The 26237-nt window shown below is 35.7% G+C and overlaps 1 protein-coding gene and 1 long non-coding RNA gene across 2 annotated transcripts; both read right to left on the bottom strand.

The window, feature by feature from the left end:
- Nucleotides 1-5284: 5284 nt before the first annotated feature.
- Nucleotides 5285-10180, bottom strand: LOC109799696 (metal-nicotianamine transporter YSL3). Its single transcript, XM_020360305.3, has 8 exons — nt 9831-10180; nt 8931-9309; nt 8410-8579; nt 7848-7945; nt 7604-7738; nt 7322-7511; nt 7107-7221; nt 5285-6528 (listed from the first exon to the last, which is right to left on the bottom strand). The coding sequence occupies exons 2-8, from the start codon at nt 9298-9300 to the stop codon at nt 5585-5587; spliced, it is 2022 nt and encodes a 673-aa protein (XP_020215894.1). The 5' UTR covers nt 9301-9309; nt 9831-10180; the 3' UTR covers nt 5285-5584.
- A 2295-nt stretch (nt 10181-12475) lies between these two features.
- Nucleotides 12476-13915, bottom strand: LOC145951820 (uncharacterized). Its single transcript, XR_014429754.1, has 2 exons — nt 13856-13915; nt 12476-12730 (listed from the first exon to the last, which is right to left on the bottom strand). It is a non-coding gene; the product is annotated as an uncharacterized LOC145951820 (long non-coding RNA).
- Nucleotides 13916-26237: the final 12322 nt, after the last annotated feature.

Genomic DNA, 26237 nt, shown 5'->3' with positions numbered 1-26237 from the left:
AAGGCCCATGACCCTCATTGGCATGGGGTTTGCTAGTCTCACCCACCACCACAAGCTTATTCAACAACTCTTTTATAGTTTCATTATTCTTTTCATTTTCTATCTCTTTTTTTTCTAATATAATTCCTAAGTTCTCTAAGTTCATCTTTAGTGCTTTTATGACTCCTAGGAGAATGATGACCATGCACACTACTCTCATGAGAATGATCACTCATTTTTGCAAGAGAAAGGTTTTCACAAATCTTAAAGAATTTTGCAAAGTGAGTGATAAATATTTTCACAAAAGATTTTCTATTTTTTTGGTGTAATACTAAGTACTTGGAGGTCTAAGTATACAAGTTGCACTATCAAGGGAGGTGAGCTACAAGGAGCCACTTAATAACCAAGCCTTTTCAAGTGGAAATTACTAAACCCCCTTATACTTTTCTTACAAAACAAATTTTTCACACAAGCAAGTCAAGTAGTTGTGTGTGTGTGCACGAAACCCCTAGTAGGCAAAGGAAGCCTTCTAAACGAACTTAGAAATTAAACAAGTAAAAGGAAAGCAAGTAGAGCATATACTAGTCGTAGGGTCCTAGGGTGGAAGTCTAAGTGACACTTGAAGTCTTTTGGTACACTTCCACAAGTTCTATACGTAGTATGAAAGCTAGTAAAACTAGGCGTGTCCTAGTGGAAGCCCAAATGGCACTTAAAGCCTTTGGGGACCCTTCCACAAGTACTAAACGTGTCTAAGAAGCTTTATTTAATACTATTTAGGAAGTGGTGGGACTTAAACAATTTCCCAAACAACCACTCCTAAATGTAGGTTTGTGTTAACAAAGAAAACCAAAAGTTAACCCAAGGTAGGGTTAAGAAGTTACAAAACAATGGAAACAAAACTAATCAAGGATGCTTGAAGAAATTCCACCAAGGGTGTTTGGAGGCAAGCTTGGACAGCCTTGGAGTCATGTGAAACGTCCCAAATTGGTCTCCACCACTCCTTCTTTAAGTGTTCCAAAACCGTCACCAAGTTCTCAAAAATCCGTCACTAATTTTCTTCCAAAATCCGTATCTAACTTTGACATAAAAATCAAAACAAGTCTTGGCTGCAAAAATAACAAACAAGTGAGCCTTTCCAAGGTGTTTCACTCAGGTTATTTGTACCTCAATCTCCTTCAAGTGTAGACCCCTTTGAGATTAGCCAATATGTCTCAATTAGTCCTTCCTTCCAAGTGTGATGGCTTGAAAAGTATTATGTCTCACCAAGGCTTAACAACCAAACAAGAGAGAGTAGAGGCCAAGAAGTGAAAACTGAAAAGCAAAATTTAGAAAAGGCTACACTCTTGTAGGAATTAATGTGACAAAACAAAGAGATCCAAGAAGACACAAAACAACAAATAAAGGCTAATTTCAAAAGCTAGCACACAAAAGATTAGTCCTAGGAATGGCAGTTCAACCTTGATGCAAAGTTGAACCAAATCATTCAAATCCCTATAAGGTAAAAGCTCAACCTTATCTCTTATTTCAAAAGTGAGGCCACTAAAAAATCTAGCAATGGTAATGTCCTCTTCTGCTCTAATGCCAACACTCATCAAATATAACTCTATGGTTTGTCTATATTCCTCAATAGTCATGTTCTTTTGATGGAGTTTTTGGAGCTTATTGATAAGCTCCCTAGTGTAGTCTGAGGGAATGTGTCTCCTTCTCAAAGCACTCCTTAACTCATTCCAATATTGAATTGGAGGGTCATTATGGAGGCGCCTATCCCTAACAAGGGATGTCCACCAATACATGGCGTGGCCTTGGAAGCTCATGGTGGCAAGAGACACTTTTCTTTCTTCACTCACTTGATGGCAAGTGAAGATTTGTTCAACCTTCATTTCCCAATCAAGGTACCCCTCCACATCATCCTTGCCATGAAAGTAAGGGAGATCTACCCTAGATTCCCTAGCTTTGAGGGTCCTATGTACTCTTCTAGGAGGTAGTTGAAAATGATCTCCTAAGGCTAGGCTATCATCATGCATGGATTCTCCTATGGTTGAACTATGAACTTGAGAGCTATGTCTACTTCGATGTCTATTGTGCAATTTTTCTTCTTTTTCCTTTAATAGACGAATTTCCTCTTCCAAAAGAGAAAGTTGAGCCTTTCTTTCAATTTTTTATTTAAGTCTATGTTTAGCCTCTTACTCTTTCCAAATCTTTAGTGATCTTAATTCATGTGCTACCTTTGAAATGTCATTGTAGTCACTTGAATTACTATCACTATGAGGAGTAGAAAATTCTTCCATTATAGGTGAAAGATTTTGTTTTATGAAAGACTTTTTGAAAGCAATTTTTAAAGGTTAAGACTAAGTACTTGGAGGACTAAGTATACAATTTGAACTTTGGATGGAGGTGAGCTACTAAGAGCCACTTAATAACCAAGCTTCTTCAAGTAAAAATTATTAATCCCCCTTGTAGTTAATCCTCACCTAAAACCTTTTTCAATGAAAATAATTTTATGATTTTGATGTGATGAATAAGCTAGACGAAGTAAGTAATTAAAGACAAAACAACTTGCAAGAATTTAAAACTATCTAACGGATCCCTAAGGTGAAAGCTTGAGAGGTACCAAAGACGACCAATCAAGGACCACTTCCACCAAGTCTAGCGAAAATTAGGGTTCTTAAAGGAGAGATGGTTGTGTACCAAAGACACTCACAAGACACTCCAAAAATGGCCAATTACAAATGAAATAAATGCTGGACAGAAAAGTAAACAAGTGGCTTTCAATGAAACAAAAACAGCCACCAAGTTTAGTGATGAAATTAGAGACCACTTTTGTAAGGAAAATTCAAATTAGTGATGGAAAATTGGTTTCTAAATTCGTCACTAATACTCTATTTTTTTTAAATCAATACAATTTGATTTATTTCTCCAATGGATCTTCACAGCTTTGTAAGGTGCAACAACCACAAAAATTTCCAGCAACTTTAAGTGTTTGGTGTTTTTTTTAGCAGCCACCCGAAATGGTCTCCTTTGTCACCTTTCCTCCTCCTTATCTTAGTCCTCTTTTGATGACCCTTGTAGAACTAGTTTCTATTGAAATAGACTAGGTCAAAACTAGGCCACACTTTGAGTCTAATGTTAGGTACAAACAGCCAAGACAATATAGAGATAACCAAGACAAGAGTAGAGTAGAAGAGTAGACAATTTTAGATGAACAAAGGAATTGATTAGGCTAGTACAAGAAGGAAAGATCCTAGATAGGTTCCATTGGGAATTATGAAGATGAGGTACTATGTGATGTAGTACCAATGGAAGATTTTCATATCTTATTAGGAAGGCCATGACAATATGATAAGAAAACCATGCATAATGGCCTTACTAACGAGATAACCTTTACACATAAGGAGAAGAAATTTGTGCTTCATCCTCTTTCTCCTCAACTGGTGGCTGAGGATCAAACATAAATGAAACTCAAAAGAGAAAATGAGAAAAGGTTTCAAAAGAAAAGAAAATAGAGGAAAAAAAAGTCCATGAAAACTAGGACTAAAGAGAAATCTAGGGAGAAAGGAGTTCCCTCCCTAGAAGTTGTTGATCAAGAGAAAGAAATTTCTAAACAAAACCTCTTGATCAAACAACCCTCTTTTATCCTTCTGTGTACAGGAACTCTAACTTGCACTACCACATCTAGTGGACATGAGACTCTACCTAAAGGGGTCAAAACTCTTTTGAAAGAATTTGATGATCTATTTCCTCCCGAGGGTCCAATGGGCCTTCCTCCTTTAAGAGGGATAGAACATCAAATTGATCTGGTGCCTGGTGCTAACCTACCCAATAGACTAGCCTATAGGACCAACCCCCAAGAGACTAAAGAAATAAAGTCTCAAGTTCAAGAGTTGTTGGAGAAGGGCTGGGTTCGAAAGAGCTTAAGTCCTTATGATGTACCTGTGTTCTTAGTCCCTGAGAAGGATGGGAAATGGAGAATGTGTTGTAATAGTAAAGCCATCAGCAACATAACTGTAAAATATAGACATCCTATCACTAGGCTTGATGACATGCTAGACGAACTTCATGCAACCATTATATTTTCTAAAGTTGATCTAAAAGTGGGTACAATCAAATTAGAAGCAAAGAAGGAGATGAATGGAAGACCGCTTTTAAGACTAAGTTTGGATTATATGAATGGTTAGTAATGCCTTTTGGGCTTACTAATGCTTCTAGCACCTTTATGCGTCTCATGAATCATGTCTTAAGGGATTGTATGGGTAAGTTTGTTGTAGTTTATTTTGATGACATCCTTATATATAGTAGGTTCCTAAGTGATCACATAGGAAACTTAAGGCAAGTCTTTAAAATTCTTAGAAAAAACCAATTTTTTGGAAATCTAGAAAAATGTACCTTTTGTGTAGATAATGTTGTTTTCTTAGGTTTTATTATTAGTAAAAAAAGGTTCATGTGGACCCCGAGAAAATCAAGGCCATCCAAGAATGGCCCACTCCTAAGAGTGTTGGAGATATTAGGAGCATCCATGGGTTGGCTAGCTTCTATAGGAGGTTTGTTCCTAATTTCTCCACACTCGCCTCCTCATTGTAATGGCATTGGTTGTGATGTTAACAATAGTAATTTTGAATTTTTTCTTTGTGAATTTAAGTTAGTCTTTTAATGTAAGTAGTTTATTGTGATTTAAGCATTGAAAATGATCATTCTTATTCTCATATAAGAAGGTCATTTTCATGTGTGTTCTCATAAGATAAGCTACATGAGTGCATCCTTTGTCGTGTGTATTTTCAACTAACAACCATGTAACGTATGTGTGTATTTTCAACTAATAATCCTTTGATGTGATGGATATTACTATCACAACTGTTATATTCACTATTATCCTGTCATTGTCACATGACAACAACAATGATAAAAGTGATGACAATAACAATGATGATAACAATAATGAATATTATTCAAACGAAAGGTAGGACACATTGACCCGAGGGGTTGCATGTATATTTTACTTGTGCCTAATAGATTTTACACCAATTAAGGGGTATCAAAACCCTCCCAAGTTCAAGGATGGTGTGAAATTCGCCCATTTTTAATACTTGAAACTCAAAGTAAATACATTTAATATTTTATTTATAAAAAGTATTTGATACCTTATTTAATTTTAAAAAAAATATATTTTCCTCATTTAGTGAGAAAAATAGTAAGAAGATGCTTTACCTGATTTTAAATATATTTTAGAGTTTTAAAATTTAAATGAAAATTAACATACCACATTTAATATTTTAACCTCCTGCACTTAGAAAAAAAGACAACCAAAAAAAAAAAAAAAAACTCATGCGCAATGTTATTGGTAAAACCAATAAATTAGAGTCATAGGCATAGTTTTGAGAGTTTCTAAGATCATTAACACTATGAGAAGGCTAACAAAGCTATTTACATCAATTACATGGTGTGATGGGAAGTTTATACGATTTGGGTTATTCACTCTGTTCAAATGCCAAAAATCTGTCTCCAACATTTGTCTAACATTTTCAAACTTATTCTTCCCTATGCATCTAAAGTCCTAGACTAATTATGTGTGTGATTCACATAATTTGACTACATCTCTGCAAGTGAAGTTCTACTTGTTTGACAAGAATCTCATACAGATTGGGGGCTGAACCTTAAACAAAGCAAGAACAGAAGAAGGGAGAATCCAGAGTCCATCTCCACAAATCAAACCAGAAGCCACAGCTGGTATCATCAAACTTGCATCATTTCTTTTCAGTGTGTGCCACAAATACACAAGCAAACTACCCATACACATGTCAATTGCAAAGTATCCACCTACCACAAAGGGCACAGCCATTGCCATTGGAAGTGGAATCCATCTCCCAATGCTTTGGGGGCTCAAATCTCTCACCAAGTTGGCTGCAACAGCAAATGCAAAGAACCCACAGCAGAGCTGCAAGCAGTGGCGTGGGAGAGCAGAAAAGCCTTCAACACCAAGAATTGCCATGTTTCTATATATGATGGCATATGGTGCTTTGTATTCACCATATGGATTCCCCACATCAAAAGCCTTGTAGAAAAGGAAGAATGTGAGAGGACCAATCACACATCCTACTGCTGTTCCAATAGCTTGACTAACAAGCATCGACCGAGGAGAAGTGAGGGTCAGATGGCCTGTCTTGAAGTCCTGCATCAGATCAGATGAGGTGGAAACAAGAGACTTGATCACACCGCATCCAACAAGTCCGGCCACCACGCCGTGGCTTTTACCGCCCAAGGCAGCGAGCACAAAGAGAGCCACCTTCCCATAGTTGTAGGCCATGTTCATGTCAGTTAAGCCGGAGCCATAGGCATTGCAGAAGCTGAGAGTGGGTGCAAGCAGATAGGCAACCACCACATAGTACCACTTCACCTCAGGGAAAATCAAAGGGATGATTGTGATAGAAATGGCAGAGAACAGTATGTAACCTGTAAATGCTAACCATATTGGAATGCTTTCTCTCACAAACACTGCATTCCGTTTAAGATCGTCAGGAGGCTGCTGCTGCTGGCTCTGGCTATCAGAAATTGAAACTGCAGTGGATATTACTCAGAAATGTGACTCACTGATATTACAAACCATTCTTCAGCTCAGATCACTTTTGGTTGGTTAAACATCAAATATGACTCATTGATATTAGAAACCACTATTTGGGAAATGTTGAATGGGCCTATTTTATGTTCAAAGCAGCCTATATAATCAAAAAATGTTGCAGAGCTAAATGGCTGAAAAACTATTTTGATTAAACATTTAAGCATAACCAAACATGTGCCTAGTTGATTAAACCGAAAAATGAAAAATGAAATTAGAATTAGAGCTACACTCCTTACAAGCAAACACACAATATCCTAACCCACCAAAACATTTCCACCTTACTCTACTCTTGTGTACCTCTCCCAGATGCTCCCCCCCCCCCCCCCTTCCCTCATTTTCCCACACTCTTTTTCATTTAGCCAAGGTTGTTACAACCTTTTATAGTCCAAATTGCCCTTCTGTCCCTTACTCACATTGTCCTCAAAGTAGTAGTGGTATGAGGTGTAACACAGAAGTGATAGAACTGAGAAGAACATATCCAAAAAGCTGGAAAATTGATAAGAGGAAAGTTATTTACCTGATCTGTGATTCCTCCTTTCCATGCTGGAATGAATATTTGTGGCAGTAAAAACTATAATTTTTAAAAAATTGTATAATCCGTCACCAAGGATTAAGGCAATGGAAACAAAAACCTGCATCAAGAAAATAGAAGGTTACTTAATGTTTAAATTGGAAGAACTTGAATAATCAAATTAGCTATGAAAGAGTCCTTCATTGTGGCTCATTATATACCTTATAACCATTAAGACTCTTCATACTACTTTCTGGTAAACTCTTAGGGAACCATTGTCCTTCTAGTCCCCTGATCAATGGCCACATAATGCCCCATGAGAGAACAGCACCGAGAAGCAAGGATAAGTTGACGAGATGGGAACAAATCATTCCTGCTCCAACATAAGTCATGCTGAAGTCAAAGTAAAATCTGCAAAATTCAAATATTTCAATCAATGATGCACAATTGTTTGATGGTTCGGACTCGCAACAGTAGAAGAAAGATGAAATCAAAGCACGCACGTATTTTTCCATGCTTTCAATCCAAAAGTAGGAAACTGAACAAATCCACATTGTTCTCCACCAGAATAAAACCATTGGAAGAAAGACCAAAGGAAACTGAATGAGAAGAATTTCATGAAACCACGGACCTGCTTCCTGTGCACAATGTAAACAAGTTTTATATTATATACCGATTCGCTTAACATGAAAAAGATAACTAATTTAACTTGAAAAGGACAAAATGACAAGAAAACCCAATTCATACTTGGCCATGCCATCTCCTTTAGGAGTATGGAACCCATTTATAAGAACGGCTGTAGCAGTTCCACTTGGATAAGTCAATTTGTAGTCTATGATCATCATCTGTTAAATAACATACATTACATCAGGATTCAGGCAGCAACACAATTCAAGTTACTCTCAACCAAATTCATCTGAAATTGACATTTTCATCATATCTACATTAGCATTAATATATTAGGACTTGTTTGTCTAACCTTCTCCAGAAACACTAATAGAAGAGAAAAATTCGAAGAAAATTAAAGTTTTTCCATGATATAAATTAATTTATGCATGAGTTAAAAATAAAATTTTAGAGAAACTAATAGGAGAAAACATCTACAAATTAGTTTATACATAAACTAATTTTAACTTATGAAGAAATTTATTTTATTTTTCCTTCCTATATTTTCTCTCCTAGAAGTGTTTCCAGAGAAGTTTACCCAAATAGACCCTTATACTAATAAACTTCAAGAATAACAATCTTTGAATAACCAAATATACTCAATTAATCAAGTGAAAATCATAGAAGAACTTTTATGAACTACCTTCCTAAGGGGAACCAAAGCTGATAGTCCGACGAAGTATGTCACAAAGAGAAAGGCTGTCATCCATCCAATTCCAGGCTCCTTGGTGATAGGAGTATTCCCCGGTGTATCAGCTCCTACTCTCTCATATGTCTTCCTATTCAAACCCAAAAGGTGGGACCCAAAACCACCTAAAAATAAACAAGTAAAAATTCAAAAACCACATGAACAAACACTCTCAGTTATTTATTTATATATACATAAACAACTCAGAAGAATGTTAGTGACACTCTCTATTACTCTTTTTCTAACACTCTTCTTTATTGGCCGAAACTTATTGGAAATTATAAATTTTGTGGGTATCACATTTTATTTAATGAGTCACTCTTTTGATTTAGTGGTAGGACTCACTAAAATTTGTTATTTTCAACCAATAATAAAAAGAGTATTAGCGAGAAAGTGTTAGTAAGTGTCCCTAGATTTCTCACAAATTAAGGAATTCAGATTAAATTGTAAACATAGAGATTTAAGAGAAGTCCCACCTCCGAAAGCAGTGCTATAGCAAGCAACAGCACAAGTCTGAATGAGGGTATTTTCCTGTCTAGTGAAAGGTGTTGAAACAACATTAGATTTCTCAAGCAGCATAGTCCAAGCTCGAATGAGCACATAACCAAGGAGAGCAGCTGAAACATTCAGGTTGGGAACAAGCCCGGTTGTGAGGTTCAGCTTCATCACAATCACACTATAAATGATACCAATGAGGAAGCTAGTTATCAGTGCTCTAATCGTGATTTGTCTTGTCCATGATGCCATAGTGCTCTGCCCCTCTGGCTCCCCAAGTCCTGCTTTTTCAATGTCTTCATTGTCACAACTCTGAATCTCTTCCAGATTTTCACTGTTTGTAGTGCCCATTGAATCAATCTTCCAAGAAAATCAAATGAGTAAAGTAACACTGTTAGAAAGGAAACAATTATATTCAAGGATAGCTAAACCTAGCTAAACCTCTCCATTGTTACATCTCACTAGCCATCACTATTTTAAAAAGTGTCCAATTGAAAGGAGAGAACTTGTACTCCACACCGGATAACAAGTTACAATTTGTAAATTTAACTTCATTATAAAATCTCAAGCGCTAGAAAACAAAAGGAATGAGAAGGAGTTCTTTCCTCTGTTGGAATCTCTATTTTAAGAAGGATCCAAAGTGGGTAAAATTGGCAAGTGTAGATTTGAGTCACGTGTCACCCATCAAGACAAAGATTACAAAAGTTCATCGTAAAATCCAAAGTGATAGAAAACAAAACGAATGAGAAAAAGTTATTTTCTTTTATGCCATATAGACACACATGTCTGGAAATAGAATTTTTTTTTTAAAAAAAATCTCAAGAAGCTACCAAACAATATGACAAATATTTTATAAAAATAAACTAAATCAAATATCGTACCTCAAATTTTATTTTCCTTTTGGGTTATAGGAGAATGGAGCTCAATAACTGGGGAATTCAAATTGGAACCAATATCTTTGCAAAACCTCAATCCCCCAATGTATCAGAAAAGAAAAAGATTGACATGCATCCCCTTCTCCAACTATAGAATCCAAAACCTCCAAATGCTGTTAAGAACCTACAAACACGGGATTTTTTTTGTTGTGCTTGCAGGTTTCGGTGAAAACCAAGTGATGGGTCGCAGAAACTCAATATAAGGTGAGATTAGAATCTCACAAACCCACCAAGGGCTTTGAAAATCTTGTCAGGAGCAATCTCAGAAAAGAGACTGCACAAGCAAAAATTTGCAACACAGTCCGATATTTATGCCAGCAACTGCCAAAAAAGGAAAAAAAAAAAAAAAAAAAGTACATGCCAAATCATTAACACTTCACCAACTTACATTGTAGTACAATACAAAGTGGAAGTGTGCGGTACTACAAAGTGTAATAAAGGAAAAAGAAAAGAAAAAGGCTTAATTGTTGTACTATACTACAAGACAATTTTTTTTTTTTCTTTTGGTTGTCACAAAACACTGATTTGAATTTTGAACACACGTATTTGGCTGTGTATTCGGAACCAAAACTCTTGTGTTTGACTTATTGTTATTTTGTATGTACCCTTAAACATGCAAATGTGGACGTTACAGGTAAACCTGCGATAAACCTGCGATGACATTGACAGTGCATTGGTAAAGAAAAGGGAAACTGAAAGTTAACGTGTGGGAGAGTTAACGAGTATATTTAATGCGTTGACTAGTGAAACCATTTTCAAACTGAATTTGTTAAAGCTTAAACAAATAATTCACTTCTTCCGGATCTTATTATTTACTCTTTTCTATTTTATTTCACTGTTTAAGATTTTAATACCACATTTAATAAATATAATTAATATGTCTGATTTAAAAATAAATTAAATAAATGTTAGAGTAAATTATGTTATTTTTTTAAGAAATGTGAATATTCCACTATTTATCTTTGTAATGTTAAAATATATATTTTAGTCCTTTTAACTTAATGTTATGTAAGTATTATATTATCCATATTTTATATATTAAAATATTATGTTAATTATATTTTTATCTCTTAGAGTATTATATTAGTATTTTCCTATTACATTAATTTTCAGTATTTAACTTAATATCAGTAAAGATTAATCATCATTTTAAAATATATTTTTAATTTAATAATCATTCATCAAGAATATACTTTTAATTAATATATATATATATATATATATATATATATATATATCGATATAAATATATAACTATAAAAATATAAATTATTATTATATATATAAGTATTATATTTTGTGAAAATTATATTTTATTTAAAGATATAGTTTTAATTTCAAAATTTTATTAAGTAATTATAAATACTTTATTAAAAATATCAATTAAATAATATCTTTAATACTTATACATTACCTTATATATATATATATATATATATATATATATATATATATATATATATATATATATATATATACTAATATATAAAAGGAATATTCATTTTAGTAACTACCATAGTCTCCACATTTTGTTGAACACTGCACCCTTTCATTTTAAAAAATTTTAAAAATAATATTTTTTTTATCAAAATCAAAATCTTATAATTAATAGACTAATCATAAGACTAGATCAACATATATTTATCACTTAATTTTTATTTTATCTTTAATAGAAGCACGAAGTGCCTCGATCCCTGTAATACTATATAATGAAAATACTATTTTATTTAAATATTTATAAAAATATTGCATTACCTACATTGATTAAATATTATTTTAAATTTCTGTTCCATTTTATTATACTTATATATATATATATAAATATAAATATATATATATATATATATATATTGATATACAATGTAGACACCCAATTTCGTTCGGGGGCACACAAACAAGGAAATGGACCTCTGTTATGAAGGGAATGAGCTTCCGAAGCAGACAAACAAGACAATATATCAGAAGGCCTAAAGGCCAAATAAGGTAGTTTTAGTAGCCCGGGTTGTTCCAAAATCGGAACGGGCCGTTCCAACGTAACTAAAACACCTAAAGAGTCTTGGGTGGAATCGGTCGTTCCAATAGCAGAACGGGCCGTTCCAAACAATTCAAATTTGGAATGGGCCGTTCTGGAAAGGGAAATTTTGTGTTAATTTCTACTCTGGAATGGACCGTTCCGTTTTCAGAACGGGCTGTTCTAGGGTACGTAATTTGCACATAATGATTGGGCTAGAACGGGCCGTTCTGAATCCGGAACAGGCCATTCTAGCTGTGACACCCTCTACCCCATTATTAATATACAACAAATGTAACAATAAAATATTCCTTTTCTTCTTTTTGGGTAAATAAAATCTTTCATAGTTGACAAATATTTCAAATATAACAAGGTAGAAGATTCACATTCGTAACTCATAAATCATAACTCCAGTGTAAAAATTATAAAAGAGAAGAAGTTAAGATTTTCAATACAATTTAGTGTAAAACAAGAAATCATATATATACAAATAATAATAAAGGAAATATAAATTAACTCCGGTAAAGGTGGCAGTGCCTCCTAGTTAGGAATCAATTTATATTTTCCAAATCATGTAATAAAATATAACAAGGATATTCATTCTGGTCTTTTATCAAGAACGTTCAAATTACAATTCTTAACATACATTTTCCTTGAATTATAAACTTTATCTACGTTATCTCTTCGTTAGAAATTACAAAGAAGAGAAACTAAAGTTATTAAAACAATAACATATTAAACTAAAAATAACCATGCCTCGATGTCACATCCTATCAGAGCGTGCCCAATTGAAGCCTTTAAGCCTCATCACCAACATCCTCATGATGCTGATCATCTGCAACATAATTTAAAACATATACAAAAACAACAAGGGAGTGAGAAACATCTCACTCAGTTTCAGATGCAGAAATAAAGGTTAGATAGCACACACACACACAACAAATACAAGTCATATGTAAATAATACACATAAATAATCAATATCACATATATACTCATTTATCATGCTATGATGTCATGAACTCAACTCATAAATACATGCATGTGGCGCCATAAGGAAGTTTCACATATCATCACTGGTGACCCTAAGGCACACCTGCACAACTGTCGGTGACCCTAAGGTACACCTGGTTAGCATATCATCAACTGTCGGTGACCCTAAAGTACACCTGGTTAGCATATCATCAACTGTCGGTGACCCTAAGGTACACCTGGTTAGCATATCATCAACTATCGGTGACCCTAAGGTACACCTGGTTAGCATATCATCAACTGTCGGTGACCCTAAGGTACACCTGGTTAGCATATCATCAACTGTCGGTGACCCTAAAGTACACCTGGTTACATCACTGGTATGCGGCCTCAGCGGCACACCTGGAATAATATATGCGTATGATGCATGTCATACCATCATAATCTCATTGACTCAATATTTAACTTGTTACATAATTTCATTTAGTACATCATGTCCTCATTTGTCATAGTCTCATAATCATAGTTTGTCTCAATAGTCAATTCTTAGGTCTCATGTCATTTGTCCATATTTCACATGGTCATGTCATCAATACTCCTCATAAGGTCCGCATAGGTATTCACAGAGATTCAGAGAGCATTCTTATTCATATTAAACCTCATTTATTATTAACATTAATTTCATATTCATTTATTACTTCAACAAAGAAAAAGGTAGAGTAAATAGAAAATCAGACAGAACAACGGCACTTTCAACAAAAACAAAGTAGAATAAATAGAAAATTGGACAGAACAACGGCACCTTCAACAAAAAGCAAAGTAGAGTAAATAGAAATTTAGACAGAACAACGGCACCTTCAACAAAAAGCAAAGTAGAGTAAATAAAAATTAAACAGAATAACGACAAAGGATTGGGGGCCAATCCGACAAACAACTATCCAACAATTATCCCCACACCCTTGAGCGAGGTTCTCACTCCCCCCCCTTACCTGGATAGGCGGAGTTGGAACTTGGGCAGGGTCTCCTCCTCTGGATCCCCTCTTTTTCTTTCCCTCTCTCTCTCTTTCTTTCTTTCTCTCTCTTTCTCTTCTCTCTCTCTCTCTTTCTCTTTTCTTTCTCTCTCTAAAATTTTCACTTCTTCTCCTCTGTACCAAATTTTCAACCCCCTGCCCCTATTTATAGGCCTCCTGGCGCAACCGGAACGGCCGTACTGATTTCGGAATGGCCCGTTCCGGATCCTTCAAACGTGGGCAAATTTCTCAACTGGAACGGCCCGTTCCAAAACCGGAACGACCCGTTCTGAGATTCAGCAGAACGGCCCGTTTTGTTTCTAGAACGGCCCGTTCTCCATACCAGAACGGCCCGTTCTCCATACCAGAACGGCCCGTTCCAGGCCCGTTCTGGAACTTGAAAAAAATAGCATATTCGCTCTTTTGGAACGGCCCGTTCTGCATTTGGAACGGCCCGTTCCGAAACCCAGAAATACCCTTGTCCCTTTATTAAAATTACGAAAATGCCATCAATAATTACGAAAATGCCATTACTAATAAAAATATCCTTTTAAGGAAATTGAGGTGTTACACTAGCCCCCTTCTGATTCCTATAAATAGAAGCCTCGGGCACAATTCTCAAGGCAGACAGAGAAATTTTGAATAAGACTCCTTTGAGCATGAAAATTCTCTATATCTCTCCCCTCTATTGTATTTCTTGAGATTTGTGTCGCATCTCTATCTTCTCTCTCCCTCCTATTGTATTTCTTGAGATTTGTGAGACATACTGTAGTGTGAAAGGTCGCCACAAAGCACGTTCTTCATATTTGAAGATTCAATAGAACTTGTTCAAGAGGTATTTCAATCAATCCTCTTCTATATCGTTTATTTCTCATCTTTATCTCTATCTTTTATTTATAACAAACACAATCATGTAGATATTTTAGGGTTAGTCGTATATATGTAAATAAATAATAATAAAGGGGATTCAATATTTAATTTATTAATTCTTATCATGTTAACTTCATCATAGGGTACCGATTAAGGGCGTTGTAGGGGTGCTTAATACCTTCTTTACACGTAACCGACCCCCGAACCCAATTCTGGTTATCAAGGCCATTGTTGGCTCTTTAAAATCCTTTTCTTTTTCCAATGTTTTTGAGTAAAATATTGGTGGCGACTCCATGAACCTATTTTCAAAATCATTAATTAAGAATTAGTCTGGTGTCCGGACATTCCTTAATTAATGAGACTTTTAAAAGGATGTCTAAACCATATGTTGTGAGATCGGAAATTTTCGGGTTGCGACAGATGGCGACTCCACTAGGGATGTTTAAATCAGGTCAGACCCATTTAATTGATGAAGTTAATAAAATAAAAATATTAATTTAAATATTTTTCCCCTTTATTTTGTTTGCTTTATTTGTTTGACTTTAATATCGGTTTTCCTGTTTAAATTATGCATATGTTTGAAATAAATTGCACACAAACCTTTGCACACAACAGTTCCCCCTACACCCGGAGGCATGAGGGTATTAAACATAGGGAGTGGTTGACGTACGACCGGCCCAAGTTTGGCCTTGGAGCCTGCAAGCCTTGTCCGAAATCACACTCAAGTTGATAACCGGTTACTCTAGCTCGAAATACTGCGATAGGCCTTAGAGTTTGCCAGGTGACGGTGACAGAGATACCGGGTCCCTATAATGGGGGCACCTTGGGGGCCTTAAGACCAGTGAGATTAGAACTGTCCTATACAATGCACTTTTCTTGCAGGGACCACAGACCAAGGATTTAAACGTGACTGTTTGCGGGTGTATGTTGATTGAGCATGTGTGTGTGCATTTGTTTGCATTATTTGTTCTAATAAGAGTGGATTAATTTTTTAAACAAGCAAACTGGTAATAAAAATATAAAAAAAATAGAGAAATTTATACCCCTTTTGTACATTCTTAGGTCATCATATCATATATAGCATCATATAAGTAGTTTCCTTTAAAAAAAAAATATATGTATAATACCTTTAAAAAATATATGTATATTCGTATCATGCATCATATCTCATAGTTAATCAAAACATGATAAAGTTTAGGCAAAAACAAAAATGGCATGCATTCTAGGTTAAGATTAGGTATTAGCAACATATAGAGAAAGTTAAGAAAAGTGAATGCTCTAATATACGACAAAGTCCAAATCGATCTAAAAAAATACTATGGTTGGGTCTTTGCTTTGATATGTTAATACTGTCAAAATCTATTTGAGCATTCACAAATAAACAAATGAATGAGACTGATATTTATTATTCTTAACTTTCACTTCATTCTGCATTGCATTCATTTAAAACATATCCTTCTTGAAAAAAAAAGAATAAATAAGAATAAAAAGAGAAATCAACCTATGTGCGTTAATCGGAAGTAATGGAAAGTGAGCCATGTATAAAGAGTTTAGGATAAAGAAATTCACAATCATCAAGATGCTAACTCTTGCCCTAAAAGGATAAAGTCGTGTCGTACAACCGTGAAATCCAAGCGGAATAGAACTTGAGGAGGACGAATCCCTCAAACACTGAGTCAATGAATAGAGCTTTCTTGAAAGATGATTTTAACAAGAGAGAAGCATTACTTGTTAAGAAGTTGCTAGAATGAAAACTTGCAAAGGGTATTCTAGGCAAAAAATAAAATAAAATAAAAATCGAGAAGCAATGTTTGTTGAAATCAGTGCAAGATGCATCCCCCTTTAATGAAAGAATGAAAGATGATCACAAATGTTGCAAAGAAAAAAGCATGGCAAGAAACCCACTAAGGGGGCTGCGCAAAAATTAGGGCAAGGTCCGCTAGGAGACCCACAAACAAAAAGGGTAGCTTAGGAAAAAGTAAGGATCAAAGAAAAAAGAAAATGTCCGCTAGGGAACACATCTCAAGTAACCTCGGTAAAAGTTAGGACAAAGCAGCATCCCGAGCTGAAAACCGAAAGGCAGCTCGAGAAGATCATTTAATCAATATGAAATCCCAAGTCATCGCTTAACTCTGAAGGAAATAATAAGCTAATGCGGAAAATGATTTCCTCACTTTGAATGTGCTTGTTCATCAGCCTAAACCACTAGCCTACCTCGGCCAGCCATTCTTCTATAAACCTTTTTTGAAAAAAATCCTTTCTAACAAAACTTTTACAAAAAATATATGTATATATCCCCTTCCTCTCATTCCTCTTGACCTACATGGTATTAAGATAAATTTGAGAGATACACGGAATATGCACAGTGAACACTCACAAGGAAAAGATGGAGGTGTCCTAGAACAGAGTCTAGGTACACCTGATCTAAGGGCTAACATATCATATTCGGTACAAGCGAGAGGGCCGAACTACACAAACCTCAGGTTCAAAAAAGCAACATTAAATGTGACACTGCTAAAAGGCTAACAATCCATGTCATTGATCAATGCACATAGATTAATTTCTTGAAAGTAAAATCAATCTGCATTTAAGCATTAGCATAGAGGCATCATTGCATAGCATGCATAGGGCACAAGTGTGCACAAAAGGGTATAACTTCACTTTATAAAAAAAATTATAATAATAATAAAATAAATATAATAAAAAAATCCAATCCATTCCTGTCTTGCATTTTCATGTGCATCCATGCATCCATGCTCACCATGGGGCATCCACAACCATCCATCAACAATGAATCAATCATCAATGAATCAAAAGGACTCCGCAACAAGCGCCTGGAAAGGCATCACAATACTCACGTGATAGGGGGAACACTGGAATCCCTACTAGCCATCCATTTCTCTGCCCACAAACACAAGGGCACATCAAACATCTCCTGCCCATCCACCTAGGGGCAGTCTTTCATCCCACAACACCAACAAGAAAAGCCAAAAAGGAAATTAGAGGCATTACGACACACCTCCTGCCCAACATCCTTGGGGCAATATCTACCATAAGTCAAGCAAATCAATGAGGGCACTTACAGTTTCCTCAAAATACAACAAAGGTCTAGAGAGACTGTACTCACCTCCCAATCTAGTATACGACAGAGCCGTGAGGGAAAGGTCTGGAGAGACTATACTCACCTCCTAATCCGGTATATGACAAAGCCGTGAAGGAAAGGTCTAGAGAGACTGTACTCACCTCCCAATCTGGTATACGACAAAGCCGTGAGGGAAAGGTCTGGAGAGACTATACTCACATCCCAATCCGGTACACAACAAAGCTATGAGGGAAAGGTCTGGAGAGACTGTACTTACATCCCAATCTGGTACATGACAAAGCCGTGAGGGAAAAGTCTGGAGAGACTGTACTTACATACCAATCCAGTATATGACAAAGTCGTGAGGGAAAGGTCTGGAGAGACTGTACTCACATCCCAATCTGGTATATGACAAAGTCATGAGGGAACTCACATCCCAATCTGGTATATGACAAAGTCGTGAGGGAAAGGTCTGGAGAGACTGTACTTGCATCCCAATCTGGTATACGACAAAGCCGTGAGGGAAAGGTTTGGAGAGACTGTAGTCATCTCCCAATCCGGTATATGACAAAGCCGTGAGGGAAGCTGAGCTACGAAAATACTCCCTCTTCAACAAGCTACAAATAAAAGAATGCACTATCACAAGAGAAACAATGGAGCATCTACTTGAAGATCGAAGATCAGGTGTACAGTTCGTCAGCCTTGTTACCCAATAGAGTATGCAACCAACACTCAACTCTTCTAAAGGACGAGGACACGAGCAAATACACCTATCCAAGAGAAGGAACGTAGAAGCGCCAACACCAAAGAGAAGAGGAGGAGACCCAGACAAAATTTCTACGTATTTACTTGCCTTTGGAAAAGCAACACATAGCTACTCCAAAAGACAAGTAAAGAGGGGTAGTTTTAGACACCCAATTTCATCCGGGGGCACACAAACAAGGAAATGGACCTCCGTTATGAAGGGAAGGAGCTTCCGAAGCAGGCAAACAACAAGACTGGACATCAGAAGGCCTAAAGGCCAAAATCGGAATGGGTCGTTCCAACGTAACTAAAACACCTAAAGAGTCTTGGGTGGAATGGGTTGTTCCAATACCAGAACGGGCCATTCCAAACAAGTTAAATTTGGAATGCGTCGTTCTAGAAAAGGAAATTTTGTGTTAATTTCCACTCTGGAACGGGCCGTTCTATTTTCAGAATGGGCCGTTCCAGGGTACGTAATTTGCACATAACGATTGGGCCAGAACGAGCCGTTCCGAATCTGGAACAGGCCGTTCTGGCCCCCTTCTAATTCCTATAAATAGAAGCCTCGGGCACAGTTCTCAAGACAGCCAGAGAAATTTTGAATAAGACTCCTTTGAGCATGAAAATTCTCTATATCTCTCCCCTCTATTGTATTTCTTGAGATTTGTGTCGCATCTCTATCTTTTCTCTCCCTCCTATTGTATTTCTTGATATTTGTGAGGCATACTGTAGTGTGAAAGGTCGCCACAAAGCACCTTCTCCATATTTGAAGATTCAATAGAGCTCGTTCAAGAGGTATTTCAGTCAATCTTCTTCTATATCCTTTATTTCTCATCTTTATCTCTATCTTTTGTTTATAACAAACGCAATCATGTAGATATTTTAGGGTTAGTCGTATAATTTAAATTTTAAATATGTAAATAAATAATAATAAAGGGGATTCAATATTTAATTTATTAATTCTTATCATGTTAACTTTATCATAGGGTACCGATTAAGGGCGTTGTAGGGGTGTTTAATATCTTCCCTACACGTAACCGACCCCCGAACCCAATTCTAGTTATCAAGGCCATTGTTGGATCTTTAAAAACCTTTTCTTTTTCCAATGTTTTTGAGTAAAATATTGGTGGCGACTCCATAAACCTATTTTCAAAACCATTAATTAAGAATTAGTCTGGTGTCCGAGCATTCCTTAATTAATGAGACTTTTAAAAGGATGTCTAAACCATATGTCGCGAGGTCGAAAATTTTCGGGTTGCGACATATAACATTAAAATATTTTGTAAAATTAGTAATTAAAGATTAATTTTTTAAATATATAATTAATTTATCAAAATTTGTTAAAAAAATTAAAATAATATTTAAATATGTAAATTAAGAGATAAATTATTAAAGTGTAATATATTTAAATTTATTTAAGTGAAAAGTCTATTTTTTGCATAAAAAAAGAGAGTGGTGTAATATTTATATTCAATAGGAGATATTAGTGTAAAAGGTGTTTTGGTAATAAAAAAATTTTAACGAAAGTTAAAGAAACTTTAACGAGAAATTTAAAAAAAATAGATAAAATATTATATATTAAAGTCTGTCAATGAAAGATCTTGTAACTTTTAACCCAATAGGAGAGAGCAATGTAAAACCTAAGAGTAGAGAATAATGTAATATTTGTATGTCTTAGAGAAGGAAGTAAAATTTACTCTAAATTATATAACTTCTCAATGTTCTTAACTTTTGGATTTCCACAAAAATTAAATAATGCAATAATAATGGTTAAGGGCATGATAGAACAAATATGTTTAATGTTACATTGATATTTTAAAATGACAGTCAAATTGAAACAAATAAATTTTTTTTTTAAAACGTTGTTAAGTCTGACGAAGCAATTCCCAACAAGGTTTTGAATGAGACAAATATAATACATATTGTTATTTCTAACAAGTGTGTTAGTGTTTTAGAAAAACATAAGTACAAGCAAGTTGAAGAATAGAGAATGTGCATGTGCCAAGAGAAAGGAAGAAAAGCTTCAAGCCAGACGAAAAGACAGAAAATACAAGATGAAGCATACTACCAGTCGAAGTCTTGAAGTACCAAATGGAAGGCCAAAACAAGTATCAAACAAGACAAAAGTGGCTAAATACTTCAAGGATCAAATGCAACAAAGACAAATGATAGACTAAACAAATGATAGATGTGCGCCAGACGATAATGAATCGAATATCAAACGAAGGTGTATCAAGGACAACCTAGAGCGCAATACAAGAACTCAAACGAAGGCTGGTCAAACATCAAAAGAAAGTCAACAACATATCAGACGAAGGATAGCACAGGCTGAAAAGTATTCTAGATAGAAAAAAGTTTGTCCATCTACAATGATTAACCAGACCATAGAAAGTTAAAGCATTAATGACTAATGCTCAGAAGAAGATCAAGACTTGAGATGCACATGGACTATCAAACATAGACGAAGACTACCATACAAGGATTTGAAGAATAAAGTCTCAAGGGACAAATCAAGCATCCTTTATGATCATATAAAATCTCTCAACGTGATCGCATGATTAAAGGACGAAAAGAAGAAGAAGGAAAGCACACCAAAAGTAAAAACATGCATGTGTCAGAAAAAGTACATTACTTTTTTAGATAAGGACAACGCTCTGCAATTACAATGACCGGAAAAGGACAAAAAGTTTCTAGGTTTCAGCTAAAGTCAGACATTGCTGCTAACAAGACAAAGAAGACTTCACGCAATATGTTTTTCATCTAACTTCAATTGGTATCAGAGCGTGACCCCTTGGGTTAAAAAATGAACATTGAAGGGGTAGAATACGATCCATGGAAGAACGAAGGACAAATGAGAAGTCGAAAAGCAAGAAGGATGAACAACTGGTATAAGTAAAACAGATATCAACTCATCTACTTCAATGAAGCATGTTCTATATGTTATAAAAGTAGATCACATCTGATACATTGGAATATTAATATATTCACCATCTAGTTTAGTCTAAAACACAGTAGGAAAACAAACGCAGCAAACCACTACGTCTGGATATCCCTCAGAGTGCAGTAAGAAATTACTGCATCTAAAAATCTTCGTCTGATGAAGTGTCTAGATAGTTTTCCCTGAGTCTGAATATTTAGTCCCTGCATATGAAAATTCAGTCTAGCATATTCTTAATAAATGACCTTCATCATTAAACGTAGTGCAGTCGGAGACAACCATTCTCCGCATTTAAAGGTTAAAACATTTAAATTAATAAATGACAAAACCATCGTTTGGGGTTTTTATCTGAAAAGACAGATCCTTTACCCTAAATTAAATGCAAGCTGCATGTCACTCTACACGAGGAAGACAAAAGGATGGCACGTCATAATAATAAAATAAAAACAGAAATATTTTTCTATTTTCAAAAACCATATATCTTTCCTTGTACTCATTAGCTTACTCCTTACAATTCATATTCTCAAGACTTAGAAATCTTAAGCTCTCTCTCTGAATTCACAAACCCTAAATCTCTCAAAAACCTCTTCATCCACTATAATGGCCGCACAAGCTGGAGATGCTGCAACTGTGATCATCCCCGCTGACATGCGCGAAGCCACTACTACGCTCACACCTTCTCCACGGAGGTGAAGCCAGTGATGTACCTAGAGCATCACTTTATGATGGTGAAAATGGAGAAGTGAATGGATGATCTTCCTTAGCTTTCATTCAACACAAGATCTTCTTCTTTGCGCTTGGAGATCTGATTGAAATGAAGGAGTAAATGCAAGGAATTCAATGGTTAGAACCTCCTAAACTATGGATGGAAGCATCCGAGCTTAAGACTCAAAGGATTGCTCACTTCAAGTGTAGGAATGGTAAGGTTCCTAGGCTAGGTTGAAGGCAATCCGGTGACCTTTGAGAGAGAATAGGCTAAACAATTTTTCAGAAATTCTCTATATATTCAAAATTGACTACAATTTAGAAGGAATGATGCATATATAGGTCACGGAAGTAATGAAATTGGTGCCACATTCAAAGACACATGTTGGCGCCAATTTTGAATTCAAATTTTGAAATTTGAATTCAAATGGCATGTCCAAGCCATGTCATCCATGTGGCCGTCCCCTTCTAGATGCTTAATTACATTTAGGATGCATTTAGGGTTCATTTTTTTAGTCAATGTGCAGCCACCCTTGGCACAAAACATGTGACTCAAACGCAACCCTAATGACTCTTAAATGTAATTAACATCTTAATCATCCATGCCTATTATGTCTTCCCTTAAAATGCCTAGTCTAATGGCCTAAATATAATGGCAAATCAAATACAATGAAAAGGAAAAATTACAAGAATGAAAATGAGCCCAATATTGGGTATCAAAAGCCCAAAGGCCCATGAAGCCCAAAACTAGGCCCAATAAGCCTAAAACCCAAAATTCTAATCTAGGGTCCAAAATACAAGACCAAATCAATGTAAATTCCTACACTACTAATATGCAATAAAGTGGTGGTCACTCATGTAAAGCCCAAGTGAAAAACACCCTAGGCCTACCATGCCTATTGGGCCCACTAAGCTCTGAAGCAGTCAAATCTTCAAGTAGTCTTCTAGCCATTACTCTAGTGGTTAGACCCTTGGTCCATGCTCTTCCATCATCCCCTCCCTCTTGAAAAGGATTTTTCCTCGAAGCTAAAGACTCATCCTCATCATCACTAGCACTTACAAAAGGTTTTAAATCACTTACATTAAAAGTAGGGATAACACCATAATTAGAGGGTAAATCAAGCCTATAAGCATTATCATTGATACATTGTAGGACTTGAAAGGGGCCATCTCCTCTAGGACTAAGTTTGGACTTCCTTTGTTGTGGAAAAATTTCCTTTCTAAGGTGAAGCCAAACCTAATCACCTTCCTCGAAGATCATAACAGCATAACAACATATACCTCCCTTCAACAATGTCAAAGCAAATGACACACAAAGAGTTATACTCATCAAAATGATCTTAAACCTATTTCAAAAGAAATCTAAGGGAATAAGTTATAACTCTTATGAAGTCATAAGACTCTAAAAAAAATCATCTTCTTAGCTAAAAATTCAAAAACCATAACAAATATATTCAGCGCTTACAACTAGACTTTTGATCACCAAAGCAGTTATAACGAAAGTTATAGACCTCTGTTTTATCTTATTCCAGTTCCATTGCGAAGATAATATCCAAAGCCACCACTTTAATGAAGACCACAAAATCTAATTCTGTCAATACGATACTCATATTGGCACAACAAAACTGCAGCGAAAATATTCCCTATACCATATAGCGATAGTGTACTAACATTCCACAAAATACCTCAACCATTCCAAACTCACTTATCTCCACCTTAAACTCATATTCAAGCTTTTCACTACAATCCTAACAGCTCACATATTCGGTACAAAAGACTTAGAGAATAAAATTCACATGCTACCTAAACCATAAAAAGGTTAATATGTAAGCACCAATACTTAAGGAAATTTCCAACGTTCCAACCTCTCATCAAAATATCAAAAATCTAATTCTCATATACAACCTCCTTGGCTTCAATCGCTACCACTATAGATTCAAGAAATTCCATTAACCGTAAACTCTCGACAAATCAATGTCTCACCCAAATCTAAGGTCCCAATAATTTCTAGTTGATTAGCAAGGATTCATCCACTACTACTGGCACATATGCTCGTAATACCAGCGATAACATTCATCCACTACTTCTTACGTAAGTAAGAAGTATCAAAACCAATGAGTAATCATGAATAACATCAACTAAGCAATATCATGTCTTTCAGCCAAATTCTGAAAAAAGTAATACACAACTAAACACAACACCAACAACACAAGGGAAACATCATCATTATCCTTCTCATAATACAAAACATTGATAGAGTACACACAATTAAATAGCAATCAACAAAATCAATCATCATACCAACATATCAATAAACTCCACAATCAATTCATTCTATCATTCATCTACCGAACAAGCATAGTAGACTCATAACTCACGGTCGATTGGATCGACCTGCTCTGATACCACTAAATGTGACACCCTTACTACCCCAACACATATTGTAACTTTACAAATAAATGTTTTAAATTTCGGTAAAAGGGTTCACATGAGATGAAACTTTAAAAAATGTTCTTGAATGACCACAATAATAAGTATTTAGAAAATGAAACACAAGAGTTTACAAATTATTTTCAAAATGATATTTACAATTCCAAATCCATATACAAATTCTGTCCTAAAAGTCCTCTGCCCCGATGTCACAATATCAGAGCTTACCCCTAATTTAACTGTTGGCATTCCAGATGCCACTCGCAGTCGGATCTTCTCACCTAAAACCTCCACAAATCGCACGGTGAGAAAAGAAAACATCTATATATATAGCACATGAGAAAACACGACATATTATCTCATTATAACTAATACTCATAAATATTTCAACATATCTTATTTCAATCAATCATGCATCATCATCAAGTTATAATTCTCAATCACACCATTCATCAAAAATCTTGTGCTTCACACTATGCCAAGGTCACGCTACCCAATTAACAACCCAAGGCCGTGTTCACCCCTGATATAACACTGTGCCAAGGTCACGTTACCCCTAACCTAGGGCCGTGCTCACCCCTGACATGTTAACCAAGGTCACAATACCCACATAACAATCCAGAGTCGTGCTCACCTCTGATATAACACTGTGCCAAGGTCATGTTACCCCTAACCTAGGGCCGTGCTCACCCCTGACATGTTAACCAAGGTCACGATACTCATATAACAATCTCGGGTCGTGCTCACCCTTGGTCATAGGTGTGAAGAACCACAATCATATCTCATTCACATCAATCCATCACAATCCACATAAATCTTACAATTAACACTATGTCAAGACCACGCCACAACTAACACAAGTGATACGAGTTAATTGCCTCACTTATCCCACACCATGCCAGGGGTACGCTCGTCCTTGTAGCATCACTTACCCAAGGTTCGTATCATCCCTGGTCATTAGTGCGAGGAACCATAATCACATTACAATCCACACAATCTCTTGCAATTAACTATATGCCAGGGCTTCCATATTTGACATAAGTGATGCATGTTAATTGTCTCACTCATCTCACACCATGCCAGGGGCACGCTCGTCCCTGAAGCATCACCTCCCAGGGTTCGTCTCATCCCTGGTCATTAGTGTGAAGTACCACAGTCACAATCATAATCATATCCACACAACATCTCATCTCATATCACAATTCTATACTACATACTGATAAGTTCACACAATGCGACGATTCACATACCCATCAAGCAATTCACCATGAATACTCATTATAACGATAATATAACAATAATATAAAACTCAATTAATTTTCCAGTTTAATACAATATTAAATCAATATAATTACCAATTTAATATAACATTCATAAATGTAATAATAATCAATGGAATTATCAACATAAATAGTAAAATCTCTAATTATACCAAAACCTAGCTCACCAGCACTTTTCTACAGTTTCTTTCTCTCTCCCAGATCATCATTCTTACAAATTAGCATATTCATAAACCTCAATATATAATTCTTAATGGAACTAATAATTCTCCAAATAGAAATAATTATAAAATTACTCATAATCCTAAAGGA

This window comes from Cajanus cajan, chromosome 9 (assembly GCF_000230855.2).
Source record: "Cajanus cajan strain Asha chromosome 9, NIPB_CcT2T_4, whole genome shotgun sequence".
Lineage (NCBI taxonomy): Eukaryota > Viridiplantae > Streptophyta > Magnoliopsida > Fabales > Fabaceae > Cajanus > Cajanus cajan.
This window is presented reverse-complemented; position numbering and strand designations above follow the sequence as displayed.